The sequence below is a fragment of the Heliangelus exortis genome, chromosome 14 (genome assembly GCF_036169615.1).
Source record: "Heliangelus exortis chromosome 14, bHelExo1.hap1, whole genome shotgun sequence".
Taxonomy (NCBI): Eukaryota; Metazoa; Chordata; class Aves; order Apodiformes; family Trochilidae; genus Heliangelus; species Heliangelus exortis.
This window is the reverse complement of record NC_092435.1, coordinates 16,362,735-16,380,479: the sequence shown is the minus strand read 5'-3', so window position 1 is coordinate 16,380,479 and position 17,745 is coordinate 16,362,735. Positions and strand designations below refer to the sequence as shown.

Below are 17,745 nucleotides of genomic sequence, written 5' to 3'. Positions count from 1 at the left end.
GCAGCCCACTCCACTCCACTGGTGCTAGGAAGGCACCAGTTAACTGCACTGAGGGACAGAGCCTCATGTCCTTGAGCAAATCACCTGCCTTCTGCATTCCTTCATGTTCCCATCTGGAGAAAAGGAACAGCAGTGCTGTCCAAACACAGCAAAAGGAGGCCATAAAATGCTGAGGTCTCTCATGAATCTCAGTCTACCTGAACTGCTATTCCCACACACTGCTTTTGTGTGAGGCTAATGCTCAGATGGAAATAACAAAATGACAGGAGGATTAACTGACAACCCCCACAAGTACCACATGGGAAACTGCCAGACTGTTAATTGCAGAGTGAAATCTAGCTCATAAATGAGCCTCACTGCTAGAAGAATGAAAGACAGAATATAGTGACAGAATTGGTGAAAAGATCATAACCAAGAGAAAGAGCTGTTCAATGTCAGTGATGTGGGGAGCTCCCCAATGGCCTCTGAATAGAGTCTGAGATGTGACTGCTGCTGTTCCATGTTCCATAAATGATCTGGAAATGCTGTAGGTAGGAGGCTGATGATACAAAGCCAGTCACAAAAATGAAACCTAAGATTTATTCAGTGACTCGGTGGAAAAATGGTCAATTTCATTCAAAGTTTGTAAATAAAAATCTGGGATGAAAAAGCCATTTTCACGAAAGGAATTCTAGAGAACTGGATAGTTCTCTGAAAAGATGGGTACACTGTCAGCAGTTGGGAAAAATGTTCTGTTAAGGATTTTTAAGACAAGAATCAGAAGAAAGCAGAAAGTGCCATTATTCCTCTGTATAAATCCATAGCATCCCCATCACCTGAATACTGGGCCCAGTAATTATAGAAATACAAAGCTATGAAAAGAACAACAGTGTACCAAAAGCCTCACAGGAGATGTCTGAAAGCCCTAGCACAGGGCAAACATAAGCAAGCCAGAGACTTTCAACCTGGAAAACAAGGAGAATAACAATTAAGTTCTAGACAAGCTGTTACAGCAAGGGAAAGGTAAACAGCAATGATTATTTTAAAGTAGTCTTAACAGAAAATAAAAGGGCACCAACTCAAACTGGCAGGCAGCAAGCAGGTTCAAAAGCAAACAAAAGGAAGTTCATTTTCACACAATGCCTAATGATGTTGTGGAACTCACTGCCACGGGATGTTATGGCAGCCAAAAATACAAGTGGGTTTCAAAAAAACAATTAGACAATTTTATGGCAAAAGGTCCATCAAGAAATATCAAAAACAATGATAGAGCTGCAGCCTCCAACTCAGGAAGGTCTCTAAACCAGAAACCACTGGAAGCTGGGAAGGTTTACCAAAGGAAGTATCACTCTTTACTTGTCCTGTTTTCCATACACTAGTTATTAGCCACTATCAAGAGGCAGGATATGGGGCTAGACAGACCTTTGCTGTGACTCTTTCTTATATTGCACCACTACTAACTGATGCAGATTCAAACACATATCCCTCAGTGGCCATGGATAAGTCTGTAAAAGGTTTCTATGGTTAAAAGTCACCCACTTAGAAGAGTAAAATAAAAAATGACAGCAGTTTTGTATTTGAGTAGGACTAGAACTGGGTTTTTGTGTTTCCCTAGGTATGTTCTGAGCCTGTGCTTTCCAGAGAGGAGTTATGATGTTATCCTCCTTTTTATTACCTAACTACAGCCAAGGAGACAAATCCAGTAGAAAGAATTCACTCCAAATTCCATTTGTGAGCCACCCAGTGACTTATCCTGGTGAGTGAGGGCTTCTTAGCTTAAGAAACTCTGGAGAACTACTGCAGGAACTACCTACCAAGTGTGATACCCTGAGAATTATACAGGTACATACTCTCTGGCATACTTGGCCAAATACCAAAGGCCTAATGACTCAGTAGTCCTGTAATTCTAGACCAATTCACAAGATAAAATGGTTACAAATGGGGACAACTCTATTATGCAGCACTTTACCCCAGTAAAGAAGCCTTCCCTGTTGCTCATTCAGCACTTGGAAATATATTAAGCCAGGACTCAAATCTGTGCTTAGCTGTGCCAGAGAAAGGTGTAATTTTTCAGGGGGATTAAGTACCTGCAGTTTTCAAATGTGACAGACCCTGCATGCATGAGGGTCAACAATGCTCTGAGGTTCACATCACGTGCTTGTCCTTAACTTGTTTCCCTGAGCACTAAAGATCTTAGTTACAGCAGTTCTCTCAAAATGAGGGTTCTTGTGAGTCAGAGATGAGCCATAAAAACTCTGTCTCCTACTTGTTAATCCACATTAACAAAACCACATACTAAAACCAGCAGAACCATGTCTGACACTAAAAGAAACAATAACTGGAAAAGGTGGGTACTTTATCTTTTGAAAATCACATCCTTTATCTAGGCACCTGATCCCAAGACCCAAGGTAGGCAAGCTTGGAGCTTTACCCTTAGACTCTTCACCTTCACTCTGCCACCAATTCTAAACTTGCCAGAAAAAATGTATACGTACTTCTATACATTGACTGACATTCTGGTGCCTCATTCATGTTGCCTTCCACAGGACAGAGCACTGAGATTCCTCAGGTCAGTGGTTCTGGTCCATTACGCACTCCTTAACGCGGGGTCCAGCACAAACAGGGTCCAGGGCCTGGAAGTGGTACTACAAAAATAATAATAATACTGGCTTAAAGAAAAACAATCAAAGATAAAAACCAATAAACCATCCCCTGCTCCCCTTAAGAAAATTTGTTTATTCACCCCCTCACAAAGGAGGATGCCCTATTTATCTGCAGGGAAACCTCAGGCATTCCTTGCATGTGCAGCCCAGATGGTCACCACACAACAAAAGGCAGAAGGGCTCCCTGCACATGCAGAGTTTCTGGAGACACAGAAGTTTGATAAGAGCTTCTGCCCTCCAAAATCCCAAACAAATACAGAAAGCCATCAATATCCTTTGAACAACATCTCCTACAGGAAAAAGAAGCTATCTGGGAAAAAGGAGATGCACAGTGAATTTGGTTGTGAGTCTTCATCCACTGGTTTGTCTTCATACATTGGTTTGAGATCCTGAGGTGCTAAGGAAGCAAAAGTATTATTTATTAACACTCAAGGCTCTGTTTTTTTCTTTTTCCTCAGACACTCTTAATGTCTGATTTTTCATTCATGGCCATTGCTACTTCAAGTTTTTTTCATCTGTCTTGGTCTTTTCTTTACCAAATGGAATTGCCCCAGGCAAAGGATATGCAGTATCTAGATTTGCTCATTGCATTTATTTATCTTATCCTTTTCTAATTAATTTACTGCTTTGACCCCAGTCCTGCTCTTCCTTTGATTTTATAGTGAGATAGCAAATGTGACTGCTCTCCATGAATTGTAATTATTTTGCAAATTAATTCCATTAATATCTTCACTACCTTGCTAAACAGACACTTCTACAGTGTATAGGAGGGGTCTGCAAGGTCCATTTTAGCAAACTGGGTATAAGCATTGTTTCTAATTGTTCTGCAAATTGAAAGGCAGAGCAGTTTGGCAGTAATCATTTCAGTTCCTAAGGTAGACAATATATAAGCTGTAGTCAATATTGTAGTCAATACCTGGGGAAACTGCATGAACTGCAGCAAAGTAAAGCAGAAAATTAGTTCTCTAACACATTATGCTGTGTGACACAAACTCTATACAGGTTTCTGTCCTCTTTTAAGACGTTACTGAGTGCAAAACTATATTCTATGCAATACATTCAAAATATTGTTAAATATGTTTCTTCTTTTGAAGAAATCATTCCTGCTCTTGGTATTTAAAATATATGCCTTTTTTTCTTCAAACAATACAAGATACAAAGATCTCTGCTTTTTTCCTTAGCTTAGTAAAAGCAAAAATAAACCAGGAAATTAAAGAAAAAAAAAAAAAAAAAAAAAAAAAGAAAAGAAAAAAAAGAGAGAAAGCTACTTTTTCCGCATCCTGTTGTGCCTAAATAGAACATGTTGTACCAGCCTGTACAACTGCTCAATAAAATGTATTGCAGACACTTCAAAAGCTGACCATAATCATGAGAGTTAAGTGAGGAATGTCAGCTTGGTCGGGGGATTTCACTGCTTTTGTTATACATTAGTTAAGCACGCAAGTTTTTGTTTTGTTATTTTTTTTAACTTTATCTTGGATTTTACTGTAATGTAATTGAACTCTCTTACCTTTTTCAGTATCTAAGTGTTCCTTTAACTGCTTGTATGGATTTGGGTTTAAGGATATTGTAACAGATCCGGAGGCAATTGAAGTCAGCAGAAGCCTCAGCTGAGGTTGGTTTAGTCTTTCCATGTGGAAACTGTCTTTCCCTCTCTCTTCTTAATACCCCTGGGGTCAGCCTTCAGATGTGTTCAAATCTAAGGTGACTGCTATGAATCCAGAGGCAAAACTCACACCTACTTCAGCAAAACCAGGCTTTACAGAAGGCTGTATTTGGTTGTAAGTTGGATCATTCACATTATATGAATTTTATGCATTAAATTCACAGCATTTACGGGATTATATCCTTAATAGTAATTCCAGGTTTGGGGTGTCCCGTTGTGCTTCCCATCCCCCTCCATCTTGACATCTCTCATTTTAACCAAGGCATAACTAAGTCTTCATGAAGATATTACAGAAATAAAATCATCATCTTGGTGGTGGGATGCTTGAATTCCTCAGACAGCAGTATCTCCATGTAACCACACCTGATAAACAAATTCCAACAAACACACTTCTGTAGATTTTTACTACTTCTGAAGCAGACTATATTTCTGTAAAAACCCCACATTTTTAGGCTTCATGTGTCAAGTTCTGCACCCACAGCTCTAACAGGAAAAACCACTCCCACCCCCCATTTTAAAAAAAAGGTTGCTCACCCACTGCAGACACATGTGTGGGTGTTCCACATCATAATATCACAGTTTCCTTTGTGTTTTAGCCCTCTCTCTGGGATGGGTGTGAGGAGAAGCACCTCACGGTGGGGTGAGGCCTCCTGCGGGGAGAGACCCACAGAGGAGGAGAGATCCTGAGGTGAGAGATCTGCTGAGGGAAGACTTGCTGAAGGCACAGATCCACTGAGAGGGTTCAGAGGGGGAGAGATTCTCTGAGGGAAAGAGAGGAGACAAGCTGAAAAGACGACTTGCTGAGGGGAGAGACTCACTGAGGAGAGACCCACTGAAGGAAGGTATCTGCTGAGGGGAAACCCACTATGAGAGAGACAAGATGAGGGGAGAGACCCACTGAGAGGAGAGACACACTGAGGGGAGAGACCCGCTGAGGGGAGAGACTCACTGAGGAGAGACCCACTGAAGGAAGGTATCTGCTGAGGGGAAACCCACTATGAGAGAGACAAGATGAGGGGAGAGACTGACTGAGGGGAGAGACTCATTGAGGGGACAGTCTTACTGAGGAGAGAGACTCACTTGAGAGAAGATAATGGCTGAGGAGAGAGACCCACTGAGGGGAGAGACCCACTTGAGAGGAGAGACTCACCGAGGGGAGAAATCCACTGAGGGAAGGGCTGACTTGAGAGGAGAGACTAACTGAGGGGAGAGACTCACTTGAGGAGAGAGACTCACTGAGGGGACAGAGACTCAACTTGAGAGGAGAGACCTACTGAGGGGATATCCACTGGGGGAGAGATCCCACAGTGGGGATACACCACAGGGGAGACCCGCTGAGGGGGGCACAACACTACTCCTCTCCAGCAGGAGATCAGGCTGGCGGCAATTTTGGGTCCTTTGTGGTTCTCTCCGACTCCTAGCAGGGCACGGAGGAGCCCGTGGGCGACGCTTCATTTCAGTGAGATAAAAACCCAGTCAAGTCCCGACCCCTCAGGCTGCCGGGGGCCTCCTCAGGTCCCGGCCGGCGGGACTGACCGAAGCGTCCCCAGCGCCGCCTGGCGGGCAGGGCGGGGGCGGCCGGGGAGCAGGGGGGCTGAGGCGGCAGCAGCCCTGCCCGCCCTCCCTTCTCCCCTCCCAGCCGGGCCCGCCGGTGTTTGTGTGTTCCCCCGCCCCTCCCGTCTTCCCGAGCCTGACTCCGTCTGTCTGCAGCGCGGCCGGCAGCTGCCGTTACAGATACGGTGTCGGCGGGCCGGGGGAGAGCGCGGAAACACCTGTTTCCAACATGGGGAAGGCGGGGAGGGAGCCCGCGGCGGGGCCGGGCAGTGCCGCTGCCTTTCCCTCACCTCCCGCCGCCCGTAAACCCGACCGTAAAACCCGCGGGATCGCTTTTCAAAAAAAAAAAAAAAAAAAAAAAAAAGAACCAAACCAAAAAAACCACCAAAAAACCCAAGAGAAAGATCGCCTATCCATTTTTACCCATTCACCTGAAAAACGCGTCTCCAGACCTCTCCTCGCGTGTTAATTTTTTTTTTCCACCGTGTCCGTTCTTAGGGGGGTGGGGAGCACGGGTTGAGGGCGACCCTGACAGACCCGGCAGCCCTGACAGACCCAGCCCGACCCCGCCATCTCGGTGCCGGGTCTGGGGGCACCGGGGCCGGGGACACTCCCGCCGAGGAGGGATGGGAGAGGGCCGGAGGCTGCCGGCGGTGCGGGAGTGATCGGGGCCGGCATCCCCGGGTGTGTGCGGGGGCTCCATGATTTCATCGGCGGCTTGGCGGGGACCTGCCAAGAGCTGTTATGCCTCACTGCGATGTGTAGCTTTTTCCTGCCATTTTCTTTTTTTTTTTTTTTTTTTTTTCATAATAAAAGAGGGAGTGAAGCTGAAAGGAAAAAAAAAAATAAAAAGAAAGCCAAATGGATCAGAGAAGAAGGGGGAGAAAAAAAAAAAAAGCAATAGCCAAAGGGGATGCCAGTGAGGTGTGGCTTGCATTTAAATATCCAATATGTCAATGTAAGGGGAGTGTGTACGTATATAAAGTGCAGTTTGCATCCGACCGCGGGACACATCCAGCCATGGGAGGCGCGGGGAGCGCGGGGCCGGGCCGGGGCCGGCAGCGCGGGGCCGGGTCGGGTCGGGCCGCGCTCCTCTGAGGGGCCGCTCCCTGAGGGGCCGCTCCGCTCCGCTCCCCGCCGCGCCCGCCCGCCCTTGGGCCGCGGCCCCATGGCCGAGGTGGGCGGCTTCCTGGGCGCCCTGGACCCCGACCTGCACGGCTTTCCCCCCGGGCTGGGCGGCGGGCTGCCCCTCGCCGACTCCCCCGGTTTCCTCAACGAACGCCTGGGGCAGATCGAGGGGAGGCTGCAGCGGGGCTCCCCCACCGACTTCGCTCACCTCAAGGGCATCCTGAGGCGGCGGCAGCTCTACTGCCGCACCGGCTTCCACCTGGAGATCTTCCCCAACGGAACGGTGCACGGCACCCGGCAGGACCACAGCCGCTTCGGTAAGGGACGCTTCTGGGCCGGACCGGGCCGGGTTGGGTCGGGTGGGTGCCGTGCGGGGATCGGGAGCAGGTGCCCCGTGTGTAGAACTAATTACCCCGCTAATAGGAATCATCTACGGGATGGATATAATGAGGCTCCTAAACAAATGCGCTCACTCCCCAGCAATGCGGGAGGGTTCTTTTCTTTTTTATTATTATTATTATTTCCAATTTCCTACTCTCCCGGCGCTCAGCCCTGCTGCAGGTGCACAAAAACGTGCCTGAGCTGGGGGGGCGATGACTAAAAATGTATAAAAAAATAATAAAGCGGAAAAAAAAAAAAAGGAGAAAAAAAAAAAGCAAAGGGGAGGGAGTGGCCAGCTCTAACTGTGCCTCTGAAGTTAGTGTCGAGGGAGGCAAAAGAAAGGAGGGAGTGCACTGGAAAAAGAAATTCCTCGCTTTTTTTGGTTGGTGTTTTTTTGGTTTTTTCCTTCTTTTTCCTCCCGTTTTTTCGGCCTCTGCAGATACTTGTGAGCTTCTTGCTTTTACTTGCATGAATTTCATTAGAAAAGTGGCTCCCCAGTGCGGGCAAGGGTCAGCTGGCTGCACGGGTGTCAGAAGCCGGGTTTGGGTAGGTTTTTGGAAAGGAAAAGGGAATACGAGGGGGGAAAACCCTGAGGGGACCTCGGGAAGAAAAGAGAAGATGGAACAATAGGCAGAGCTCCGTGGATTTACCTTGCTGCCCGGGATACAGCTGGAAGACTGCAGCGCCTGTATCAGTGTCACAGCAGAGCAGGGATCTCTAATGAGACTGTATGTAATCTTCAAAAAATGCATCCCAAGCCACAGGCGAAGAAGTACAGTAAGTTTGAGAACAGCTCAGGAAAATTCCCGCTACTTCAGCATCTAGTGCAGGTGTCTGTGCAAGCTATCAACAGCTCCCATGCCAGTGATCTCAGCTCTGTTGTCAACAGGTTGCAAGAAGTGCTCGCAAGACTTTTTATAGTTTTCAAGTGATTTAACTCCCCGGTGAAAGAAATCTGTTTTTTAATTTTTTTTTTTTTAATTTTTGGGTTTTTTTGCCTTTACTTGTTTGCAACCCATCCCTTTCTGCTGCTCCAGGAAGGCTGCTGCTGCCATTGTTGGTAGTGCACAGCAGGATTTTGGAACAATCGGAGGAGCTTATTTCCATATTGCACTTTCTATAAACACCAGGTGTGTGCAGAGCATGTCCCTGCCTACATCAACAAGAAAGTCATAACCAGCAGGTCAGAGTCAGGTACTAAGAGGCTCGTGGGGCAAGCATTCTTTAATTACCTCCCAAAAGCCACACATCTTTTAACTGTTCACACTGCCATACGTGATGAGTTTCCACGTTAAAAGAAACTGAAAGAAAACCCATTGCTTCTGTTTGGTTTTAGCTCAATCTGCCACGTAGTATTTCTATCAGTTCTTTTTTACTTATCTTTATACAAGTAAGCACCCAGTTTCAAATGGCTGCATCTGTCTTTTAGAAAGATTGTTTGAAACTTCACTCTTTCGCTCAAACTTTGGGGGAAAACGCGTGAAATCTGTTTAAACTTTTCATGAATTTTGCACGCTCAAGCTTCAGTCACAGAGTGCCTTCAATAAATCCAAACATTGGCATCCCCCTAAGTGCTTTAGCAGTCAGCATCCAGCTCCGTAAACTAGACCAGACCTCAGATATAAAATATTACAGTTTTCTGCTTCAGGGTTTTCCCAGAGGCAGTGTAAAATAAATAGTTATTTGTTGTAATTGCAAGACAAAGCCCCAAAGGATTAGACTGGAATCCTCGTGTTCAGATAGAGTTGGACTTAAACCTTGCTTCAGCAGAGACTCAAAGCAATAATGTGTTGGCACACAGCATTCACCATCTGCATTCAGTAGCCATGAATATTTAAATTCCAGTGTTGCTGGTATGGTTCATATTAGGATGTCATGTATCAATGCATTCCTAAATTTTGCATGCAGCCATCAGAAAGCAGGAGCTTGTTACAGGAATAAGCAGCCTGGGCGATTCTGGGGAGTTACAAAACCTGTGGTGAGGGACCCAGAGCTAAGACAAGGGTTTGTTTTGTTTTGTTTTGTTTTTTTTTGGGGGGGGGAATGGTGGTTTAAAGCTGCCTTAAATCTAAGGGGAAATCCAGGGTGGTGGTTCTGGTGGATCAAGCCCACGTGGCCAGAAGGTGCTGCCTGGTGATGCTCCATGGATGGCTGCAACAGGGCAGCAGGGGCACGTGTCCAGCTGCAGGAGGGCTGTGGGGTAGAACCAGACTTTGCATCCCAACCTCCTTAATCCTGGAAAGGGTTCAGGAAAAAACAGTATCTGCACCCTCCCAAAAGCAACCAGATGTGCAAGACATCCAAGTCTTCCAGAGAGGAAAATAAAGAGCCAAAGTGATGCAGAGCAGAGGAGCAAGGTCCTCACGGTGAGGGTTAACTGGGGGGGATTCTTTTGTACCACAGCATTCAGGGGATGGGACTGCAGGACACAGGGGAGGCAGCAGCAGCATCCACCCACACTGCCTAACCAGCCACAGCAACTATTCCCTCTCATCTGTCACGTCCCTAAATCACACCTGTCTTCTGGAATGTGACATTTTATACTTGTAAAAATACAGATTCGTGCAAGAACAATGGAGCACAGCTTGTTTTTCCTGGAGGAGGCTTAAGGCAAAATTTGGTGGAGCCCTCCAGGATGGTTGGAAGAAAGCTCGTTCTCACACTTGAGAAGTGCCCAAATTCACTCTCTCTGAACTGGCAGCTCCACCTAATTAATCCCAGAAAGAATAAAGTGCTTTCAAAAATGTATCTGTTTTCACTCCATCTGCTAAGAACCTTCCTGTAGAAAGAAATAAAGGACAGACAAAGTCTGGAGGGGTTTTGGACTGACGTTAGTGCTCCTATGACAATCCTTCTCAGAATGAAACCCAGATAAAATTCGCCAGGAGAATCCCTGCCAGGAGGAATTGATCCTTTTCTGCTTCGTGGTTGTTTTACAGCAGCATTAAACAAGTGGCAGCAACTGTGCTACTCTAAACTGAAAGTGGGGAGAGAAGAAGGCCTTGAGTTTGTGCTGCAGACAAGTGAAGCTCTTCTCGGGTACAGAACTGCCAAGGGATCTGTAGCAGTCTCCTGGAGAAGCTGATGAAACCCCCCCAAGAAAGTTTTGCTGTAGATTTTGACATTCAGACCCTGGTGCACCTGTTGCTGAACAGTTGTTGAGGTTTTTAGCCAAAGCTTTAGGTTTGTAGCCATTAATACAACATCTGATGTTTCTCTATCCCCAGCTCCTGAATACAGTCATGTAAGAAGAGACAGGTGCAAGGAGCTGAATTGTTCTTTGAGGAATGGTTGAGAGTAAAGTGAGAGTGTGTGGGTCCAGCCACGGCAAAGCTTGGGAGATTATTCAGTGCTTTGGTGGCAAATGAATCCAGTCTTAATCAAACCTCTCCAAATATTATCTAGAAAGGCTCTAGCTAGGGACAAACAGTGAATAATCAAAGCAAGAAAAAAGAGGCAAGTCCCGGGGGAGAGAAAAAATGAAAAAGGGAAAGAAACAAAACAAAACACAACAACAAACCAAACCAAAAAGCATGTTCTACCACAAAAACACCCCGCTACAATTGGAAGGAAAATTCCTGAGCTGGCCCCAGTGGCCTCTCCCTGTGCTGCTGGAGATCAGATGTACGAAGCTGCAATTTCATCGAGCAGTTGGAGTGAGCTGAGGACAGGATGGAGATCCACCCACATTTTTGCAGCCTTCACTCCTGATTTTTGTGGGTTTAGGTTATGTCCTTTGTGCTGTTTCAATGGAGTCATCTCGAAGTGCCACTCCAAAATCAGAAAATCTTCGTGGTCAGAGGAGATTTGACACCTTGAAGAAATTTGGTTTGCAAAACCAGCAAGTATTTACCCAATCTGCTCCAGATGAGGGGTGTCTCACCCACCCACTCAGAGGGAAGGTGCCCGTGCTGCTCCTGGGTTGCTCTTTACCAGCTCTTTGGAGACTTGGGTAGAAAAGGTGCTTGTGGGAATCCTCGTGACAAGCTCTTGGTTTCCCTGCCTCAGGCATCTCTCGGTTTCTACATGGGACCAGCAGCATTTTCCTGCTTCCCAGGGGTGACAGAAGACAAAGGAGAAAAGAAAAATGCCATTTTTATCTCTAGGACTGGGCTTTTACCTATAGGATGGTCAACCTACTGCCCATCAGATATTTTTCACTTGAACATCCACTTGTCACCAGCCTGGGAAAGATTCCCTGGTTTCTGGGGATCCTTGAGCTCTTTTCTCCTTGTGTTACTTCTTGCCCTCTCTCTAGATCATGTCAGTCTTCTTCCTCCTCACACAGTGGCTCTCCTCATTTCTGTCCTGGGGACAGATGGGGAGAGGGGAGCACACAGCAGTTCAGTGACTCCCTCCACCTCTCAGAAGCAGTGGGCAATGGAGGCAGAAGACCACCCCGACCTTTTTCCTTCCCCATTCCTGCTTCTTTTCAGATAAGAAACCACAATAACTACCAGGAGGGCGAGCAGAGCAGAGCCAGGGTCCTGCTTTGCCTGCCTGGCTTGGGAATGCTGCCTTCCCTGCCTGCTCCTGGCCTTTCTGAGGGCAATCTGTGTCCCCAGGCCAGGGTGTCCCCAACCTGGGCATCTTTCATCCTGGACAATGTCTGTACTGGTCCCTAAAACATGTTTGCTGTCATTTGCTTCCCAGTTTGTCCTGAGAAATTGCTGCTCCCAAGTCCACATTTCATCTCCCCTCCATCTCCTGCAAGGGAGGGCCAGAATCAGATGCACAAATCCCAAAGTAAGCAGGGCAAAAAGAGGACAGAAAATCTGATATCAGGTAGGAAGGACTGATTCTTGCACCCAGCTTAGCTGCCAGCATCTGCCTGATGAGTCTGTGCTGAGCAAAGGGGAGACACAGAGGTGTCCCTCGCCGTCTGGTCTGTCCTATATTTAGGTGGTGATTGATGCAGCATTGGCTCAGAGCTGTTGCATCCATGCCTGGCCCAGCATGGCCCAAAAATGAGGGGTGACTGGAGCTGTGGCTGCCTCTGGAGTCAGCTGGCTCAGGTGGCTGCTGGTCATGCGGTGATTTTAGACTCCTCAGAGGAGCCCTGGAGGTAACCTGATCAGAGAGGCAATTGCTCAGGACTGGACATTTTGGGAGCTATATTAGGAGACCTGGAGCCAAGCTAAAGGTTAGAGCAACTTCATCTTGTCCAGTCATTAGGTGGGATGGGGGAAACCCTCTTCCTTCTTCTGCTGCTACCTCCCAGCTCATTAATTCAGCACTGGACACAAGCAAAGACTGTCCATGACCTCTAGATAAGGAGTGTGTGGCATCCAGGGTTTAACACAGTCCCACTGATGCCTTTAGGAGGTTTTCCTGTGAAGTTTGAAGTTCTCCACCACTTGTGAGGTTGGCTTTGCTCAAACCAGTTAAAAACACACCTACTTGAGGGCTGTTTGTTTTTAAGTGCCTCACCAAGGGTTCTCCTGTTACAAGTCTTCTCTTCATCAAAGCAGCTGCTGTCTGTTGTGTCTGGCAGACCCCACTCAGTTCTTGGCCAGAGGAATTAAGGCTGCCCCCTTCCTGCAGAGGAAGATGCATTTCTACCTGCACATATTTGAAGTTGGATTTGATCTCTGCAACTTGTATATACATTTAGAGGTGGCAGGTGGTACCTCAGCTGGGCTGCCAGGATGAAGATGACCCTCACCAGACATCTCTTCTGGTGCTGGTGCTTCAAACAAATTTTTATTCAGCTCATCACTTCAAAACATCTGGGACTATCATCTCAAACCAGAAGCCCCAGTGGTGGCAAAAATCACTCTCCTTTTGGTGAAGAATAAAACCCAGCAGGACAGCAACAGCCTTCTGAAATTTCTGGTGTGCCAGGCACAGGTGTCTCCTTCTTTCTTCTTGGTGAAAATTAGGAAAAAACAAAGCAAACAAACAAAACCTCCAAGCCAAAACAACACAACTGAGCAAACCTTTTCTCACTAGCAAAGATAATTCCTCTTGTGCCACTCAGCCAAATTTGTGGTGAAGCCTGGAGTGGGAATCAGAAGGCTGCAGGTGTATGACACTGTAGATTTAAGAACAATGCTGTTACAAATTAGGAAAATGGGATCTGTAGGAAGCTCTGTGAAGCTTGGGAAAGGCTTTTGTCCCTGGAGCCTCTGTATAATCTGGATTTTTCTTCTGTTGCAGGGATTTTGGAGTTTATCAGCCTGGCGGTGGGGCTAGTGAGCATCCGTGGGGTGGACTCCGGGCTCTACCTGGGCATGAACGAGAGAGGAGAGCTGTATGGGTCGGTAAGTTCCAGGCTTTGTGCTGGTTAAAAAACTTCTGTTCTGAAAAATTAGCTGGATTCTAGTAAGCCATTTTTAGTTTCCTGTTCTGTAGCTGCTGCCCTTCACTGGTGCTTTTCATTCAGATGCCCCATTGCCTTGAATTCAAATCACCTCTTTTTTTTTTTTTTTTTTTTTTTTTTTTAAATGCCTCTTTCTAGATCACAGCACTGCTCCTGTGAGGATATTGGGGTTTAAGGAGGAATTTAAAGTGAAAGAGAATAAACCAGTTTTAAAACAAAGCAGAAAGCACATACTTCCTCTGACCTAATCAGATCAGTCTCAGAGTGCAGAAATTTAAACTTGTGTAGCCTGCCTCTAGAGAATCCTTGAGAAAACCTTTGCTGAGCAAAGAGCAAACCATGAGTTTCCATCATCTTTTCTTTTCCCGTTCCCACCTGAAGCTGCCACAACCCCTTTCACTGTTTCAGATGCAGTTACCAATGGTTATATGAGATAATCAAAAACCAGCATGCACTGATAAATGTTCTTTTCCCACTTTGTTTATGAAATCTACCCCAAACAAAAGTTAAATGCAGTGATTAAATTACAAATATGCAAGACAGGTAAAGATGAAAATCACCAGGGCTCCATAAAGCACAAAAACTCTTCCAGCCCACTTGAGGAAGCTGAGCTGGAGCCTACCCCCCACAGCAGCACCTCTCCTGTCAAACCCAAGGCTGCTCAGCAGTTTTTCCTTGTGCCTGCTGCAAGGGAGGACACAAACCTGTTCCCTTCTGTGCTGTCCAACCCAGCAGCTCTGATGATGAATCAGGAGTTTTGTGACGGGTTAATTAAAAACAAAACCAGGGTAACATTTTAACACCACTTCATCTGGAAACAGAAGGGACCTGAAGGCGTAACCACAGGAGTTTTCTCTCTGTCCTTGCAATCTTGTGCAGCAGACAGCAACACCCTGAGCAGACACACTGCAAGGACACAGTCAAACCTCTGACCCAAGTCACAAGCCTGGTCCCCAAATAACCCTGGAGCTCTAAAATCTGGGAGGCGTGGGCTGTACAATGATGGCTTTTCAAAATCAAAAGCCACTACAGTATTCTTAATTAAAGGTCCATGAAACAGCAGCTACCAACAGCATTAGCATTACAATGGGATTTGAGGAGATTACAGGGAAGCTGTATTTTTAAATTTTCAGCAAGTTTATTATTTCCCTCTGTGCCAATTTGATGTGTGTGTCGATACAGCCAGAAGCAGCCAGCCCTGCAGGGACACGTGGAGTCCCCTCTGCAGACAGCTCTGTCCCTGGGAACCTTGGGCCAGCATTTCCTTTCCCCCATCCCAGGAACACAACTGGGATGTTGTGAGCAGAGCACAGAGCACCACAAGTCAGCAGCAGCACCTCCCACGCTGCCTGTCCAGCAGCAGTGAGGACATCCCAGGGCTTGCAAAGAAATCAGTGGCACCTTCCAGAGCCAGCCCAGCTTCTCCAAACATTTCAGACAGACACTGAGACACTGTACCTCCAGGCAGCCCACTGCAGAGCAGGTAAACTGAGGCCAGGCAGCAGTACAGCAGTTCAGCCAGTCAGCAGCTTCCAACGTGTTCTAAGGAGATGGGATCCTAGGGAAAGAAAAAAAAGAAAAAAAAAAAATCTGTATTTACTGATGGATCTAGGAAGAAAGCCCCCTGGTTCCCCAGTGGCAAGGGATGTGGTGTAGGCTTTTGGAGGGCTCACAGCTCACCTTGGGGTCTGTTTAATCAGCAGTGAAGCATTCAAAAAGTGCAGGTGAGCTCCTGCATCCTGCTACAAAACATTTACTGCAGGCAACAACATTCACTTAGAGCTCCCTGAGCTGTAGGTAGGACACCTGCCCTGCCCAAATGGTGCTGCAGCCCCTGTTGGCAGCTGCCTTTCATCTGAGAGGGCACCCCTACCCCTCCTGGTGGGAGGGGATGGTGAGCCCCTCTCTGACAGCACAGTGGTGCTGGCAAAGCCACTGTGTCCTCAGGGGCAGAACATCCCTGCTCCTCTTGGGCAGGAGAACATCCCTGCTCCTCGTGGGCAGGAGAACATCCCTGCTCCTCGTGGGCAGGAGAACATCCCTGCTCCTCGTGGGCAGGAGAACATCCCTGATCCTTGTGGGCAGGAGAACATCCCTGCTCCTCTTGGGCAGGAGAACATCCCTGCTCCTCGTGGGCAGGAGAACATCCCTGCTCCTCATGGGCTGGAGAACATCCCTGCTCCTCGTGGGCAGGAGAACATCCCTGCTCCTCGTGGGCAGGAGAACATCCCTGCTCCTCATGGGCTGGAGAACATCCCTGCTCCTTGTGGGCAGGAGAACATCCCTGCTCCTCGTGGGCAGGAGAACATCCCTGCTCCTCTTGGGCAGGAGAACATCCCTGCTCCTCTTGGGCAGGAGAACATCCCTGCTCCTCGTGGGCAGGAGAACATCCCTGCTCCTCGTGGGCAGGAGAACATCCCTGCTCCTCTTGGGCAGGAGAACATCCCTGCTCCTCGTGGGCAGGAGAACATCCCTGCTCCTCATGGGCAGGAGAACATCCCTGCTCCTCATGGGCAGGAGAACATCCCTGCTCCTCGTGGGCAGGAGAACATCCCTGCTCCTTGTGGGCAGGAGAACATCCCTGCTCCTCGTGGGCAGGAGAACATCCCTGCTCCTCTTGGGCAGGAGAACATCCCTGCTCCTCACTGTGGCCAAGCACATCTCCAGGGAAGCAGGAAGGGAGAGGCACCACTGCAGAAAGTGCACACCCACCTTCTCCTCCTCTTTTGGTCTCCTTCCTCCTCCAACTTCCAAGGTTTTTGGGTCCCAGCTGGAAGGGCTTGTGCCCAATTCCCAGCTCTCACCCCCAGGAAAAGATCCCCAGCAGCACAGTCCCCATCCTCAACAGAAGGCAGCTTGGAAAACAAAGCAAAGGAAGGAGGAAACCATCATTATTATCTTACTTTTCTACTATTTTTGACACCACTGTCCTTTTCCTTCCCCCCCTTCCCCACCACAGAAGAAGCTGACGCGGGAGTGCGTTTTCCGGGAGCAGTTTGAGGAGAATTGGTACAACACCTACGCCTCCACCCTCTACAAACACCCTGACTCTGAGAGGCATTACTACGTGGCTCTCAACAAGGACGGCTCCCCCCGAGAGGGGTACAGGACTAAGAGACACCAGAAATTCACTCATTTTTTACCCAGGCCTGTGGACCCTGCCAAAATCCCTGCCATGTACAGAGACCTCTTCCACTACAGGTGATGTTTCCTGCACCTGCCCCGTCACTGTACATACCTGGGCTCCCAAGCTTTGTTTTTGGGTTGGTTTTTTTGTTTTGTTTTGTTTTGTTTGTTTCCCAGAGCACTAATTATTATTACTAATCATTCCATCGATCCTGTAAGCTGAGGTGCCATAGGAAAGCACTTACAGGGAATCCAGACACTGCTGTTCCTCCTTGTTTCAAGCGTATTATCAAAACCTGGGTTATTTATGGGGGTGGGGGTAGGGGATGGGAGGGAACCCCATGTATAATCTTTGCCTTTTCCTTCACTTTCTTTACCTGGTTGCTACGATGGAGGCCGAATATTCAATGTTATGGTTGCTTAAAGGAACAAGAGCAAAACTGATCACCTGGGGGGAAAACAGAACTAAAATCAAGAGAAGGAAAGAAAATGAAAAGAGCACAGAAGCACTGCAGATGTTGCTGCTAAGCTGGGGATGGTCACCTGAAAAAAAAAAACAAAAAACCAAAAAAACAACCAAAAAAGGCTTTTCAGTGGTACCCTGCTTAAGCAGCCTCAGAGTTTGTTCTGTGGAATGATGCTACGTGGACTGGTCCTGATGTGTGGGGTTTTTCCTGCTGTTGGGGTGGGAATGGGGTGAGGAACGTTATTCAGATGTAAGCATGGATACTGTGCATAAGGACAAAACTATTTATAAAAATGTATATGATATTTATTTTATATATTTATTTATTTCAAAAATAATTTTATTTTTAATGAGAGATGCTATGACCGGATTTTCATCAGGAAGAATAAGGTCCTACTGAAACAGGAAAAAAAAAAGAGTTTTAAGAACTTATTGGCAATAAAATTGTCTTTATATTGTA

The 17,745-nt window shown here is 47.2% G+C and overlaps 1 protein-coding gene and 1 long non-coding RNA gene across 2 annotated transcripts in view; one reads left to right on the top strand and one right to left on the bottom strand.

The window, feature by feature from the left end:
* The window catches only part of LOC139802447 (uncharacterized), a 26,052-nt gene extending 18,718 nt beyond the window's left edge, over nucleotides 1-7,334 (bottom strand). Inside the window, exons 1-3 of the long non-coding RNA XR_011728621.1 lie at nucleotides 7,199-7,334; nucleotides 6,294-6,689; nucleotides 2,475-2,624 (exon numbers count right to left, since the gene is read on the bottom strand). This is a non-coding gene — a long non-coding RNA (uncharacterized lncRNA). The remainder of the gene's footprint in view (nucleotides 1-2,474; nucleotides 2,625-6,293; nucleotides 6,690-7,198) is intronic.
* Nucleotides 6,646-17,745, top strand: FGF16 (fibroblast growth factor 16). The gene is made up of 3 exons (XM_071757630.1): nucleotides 6,646-7,307; nucleotides 13,531-13,634; nucleotides 16,653-17,745. Exons 1-3 carry the CDS (start codon nucleotides 6,776-6,778, stop codon nucleotides 16,896-16,898), a joined length of 882 nt encoding a protein of 293 aa, XP_071613731.1. The 5' UTR covers nucleotides 6,646-6,775; the 3' UTR covers nucleotides 16,899-17,745.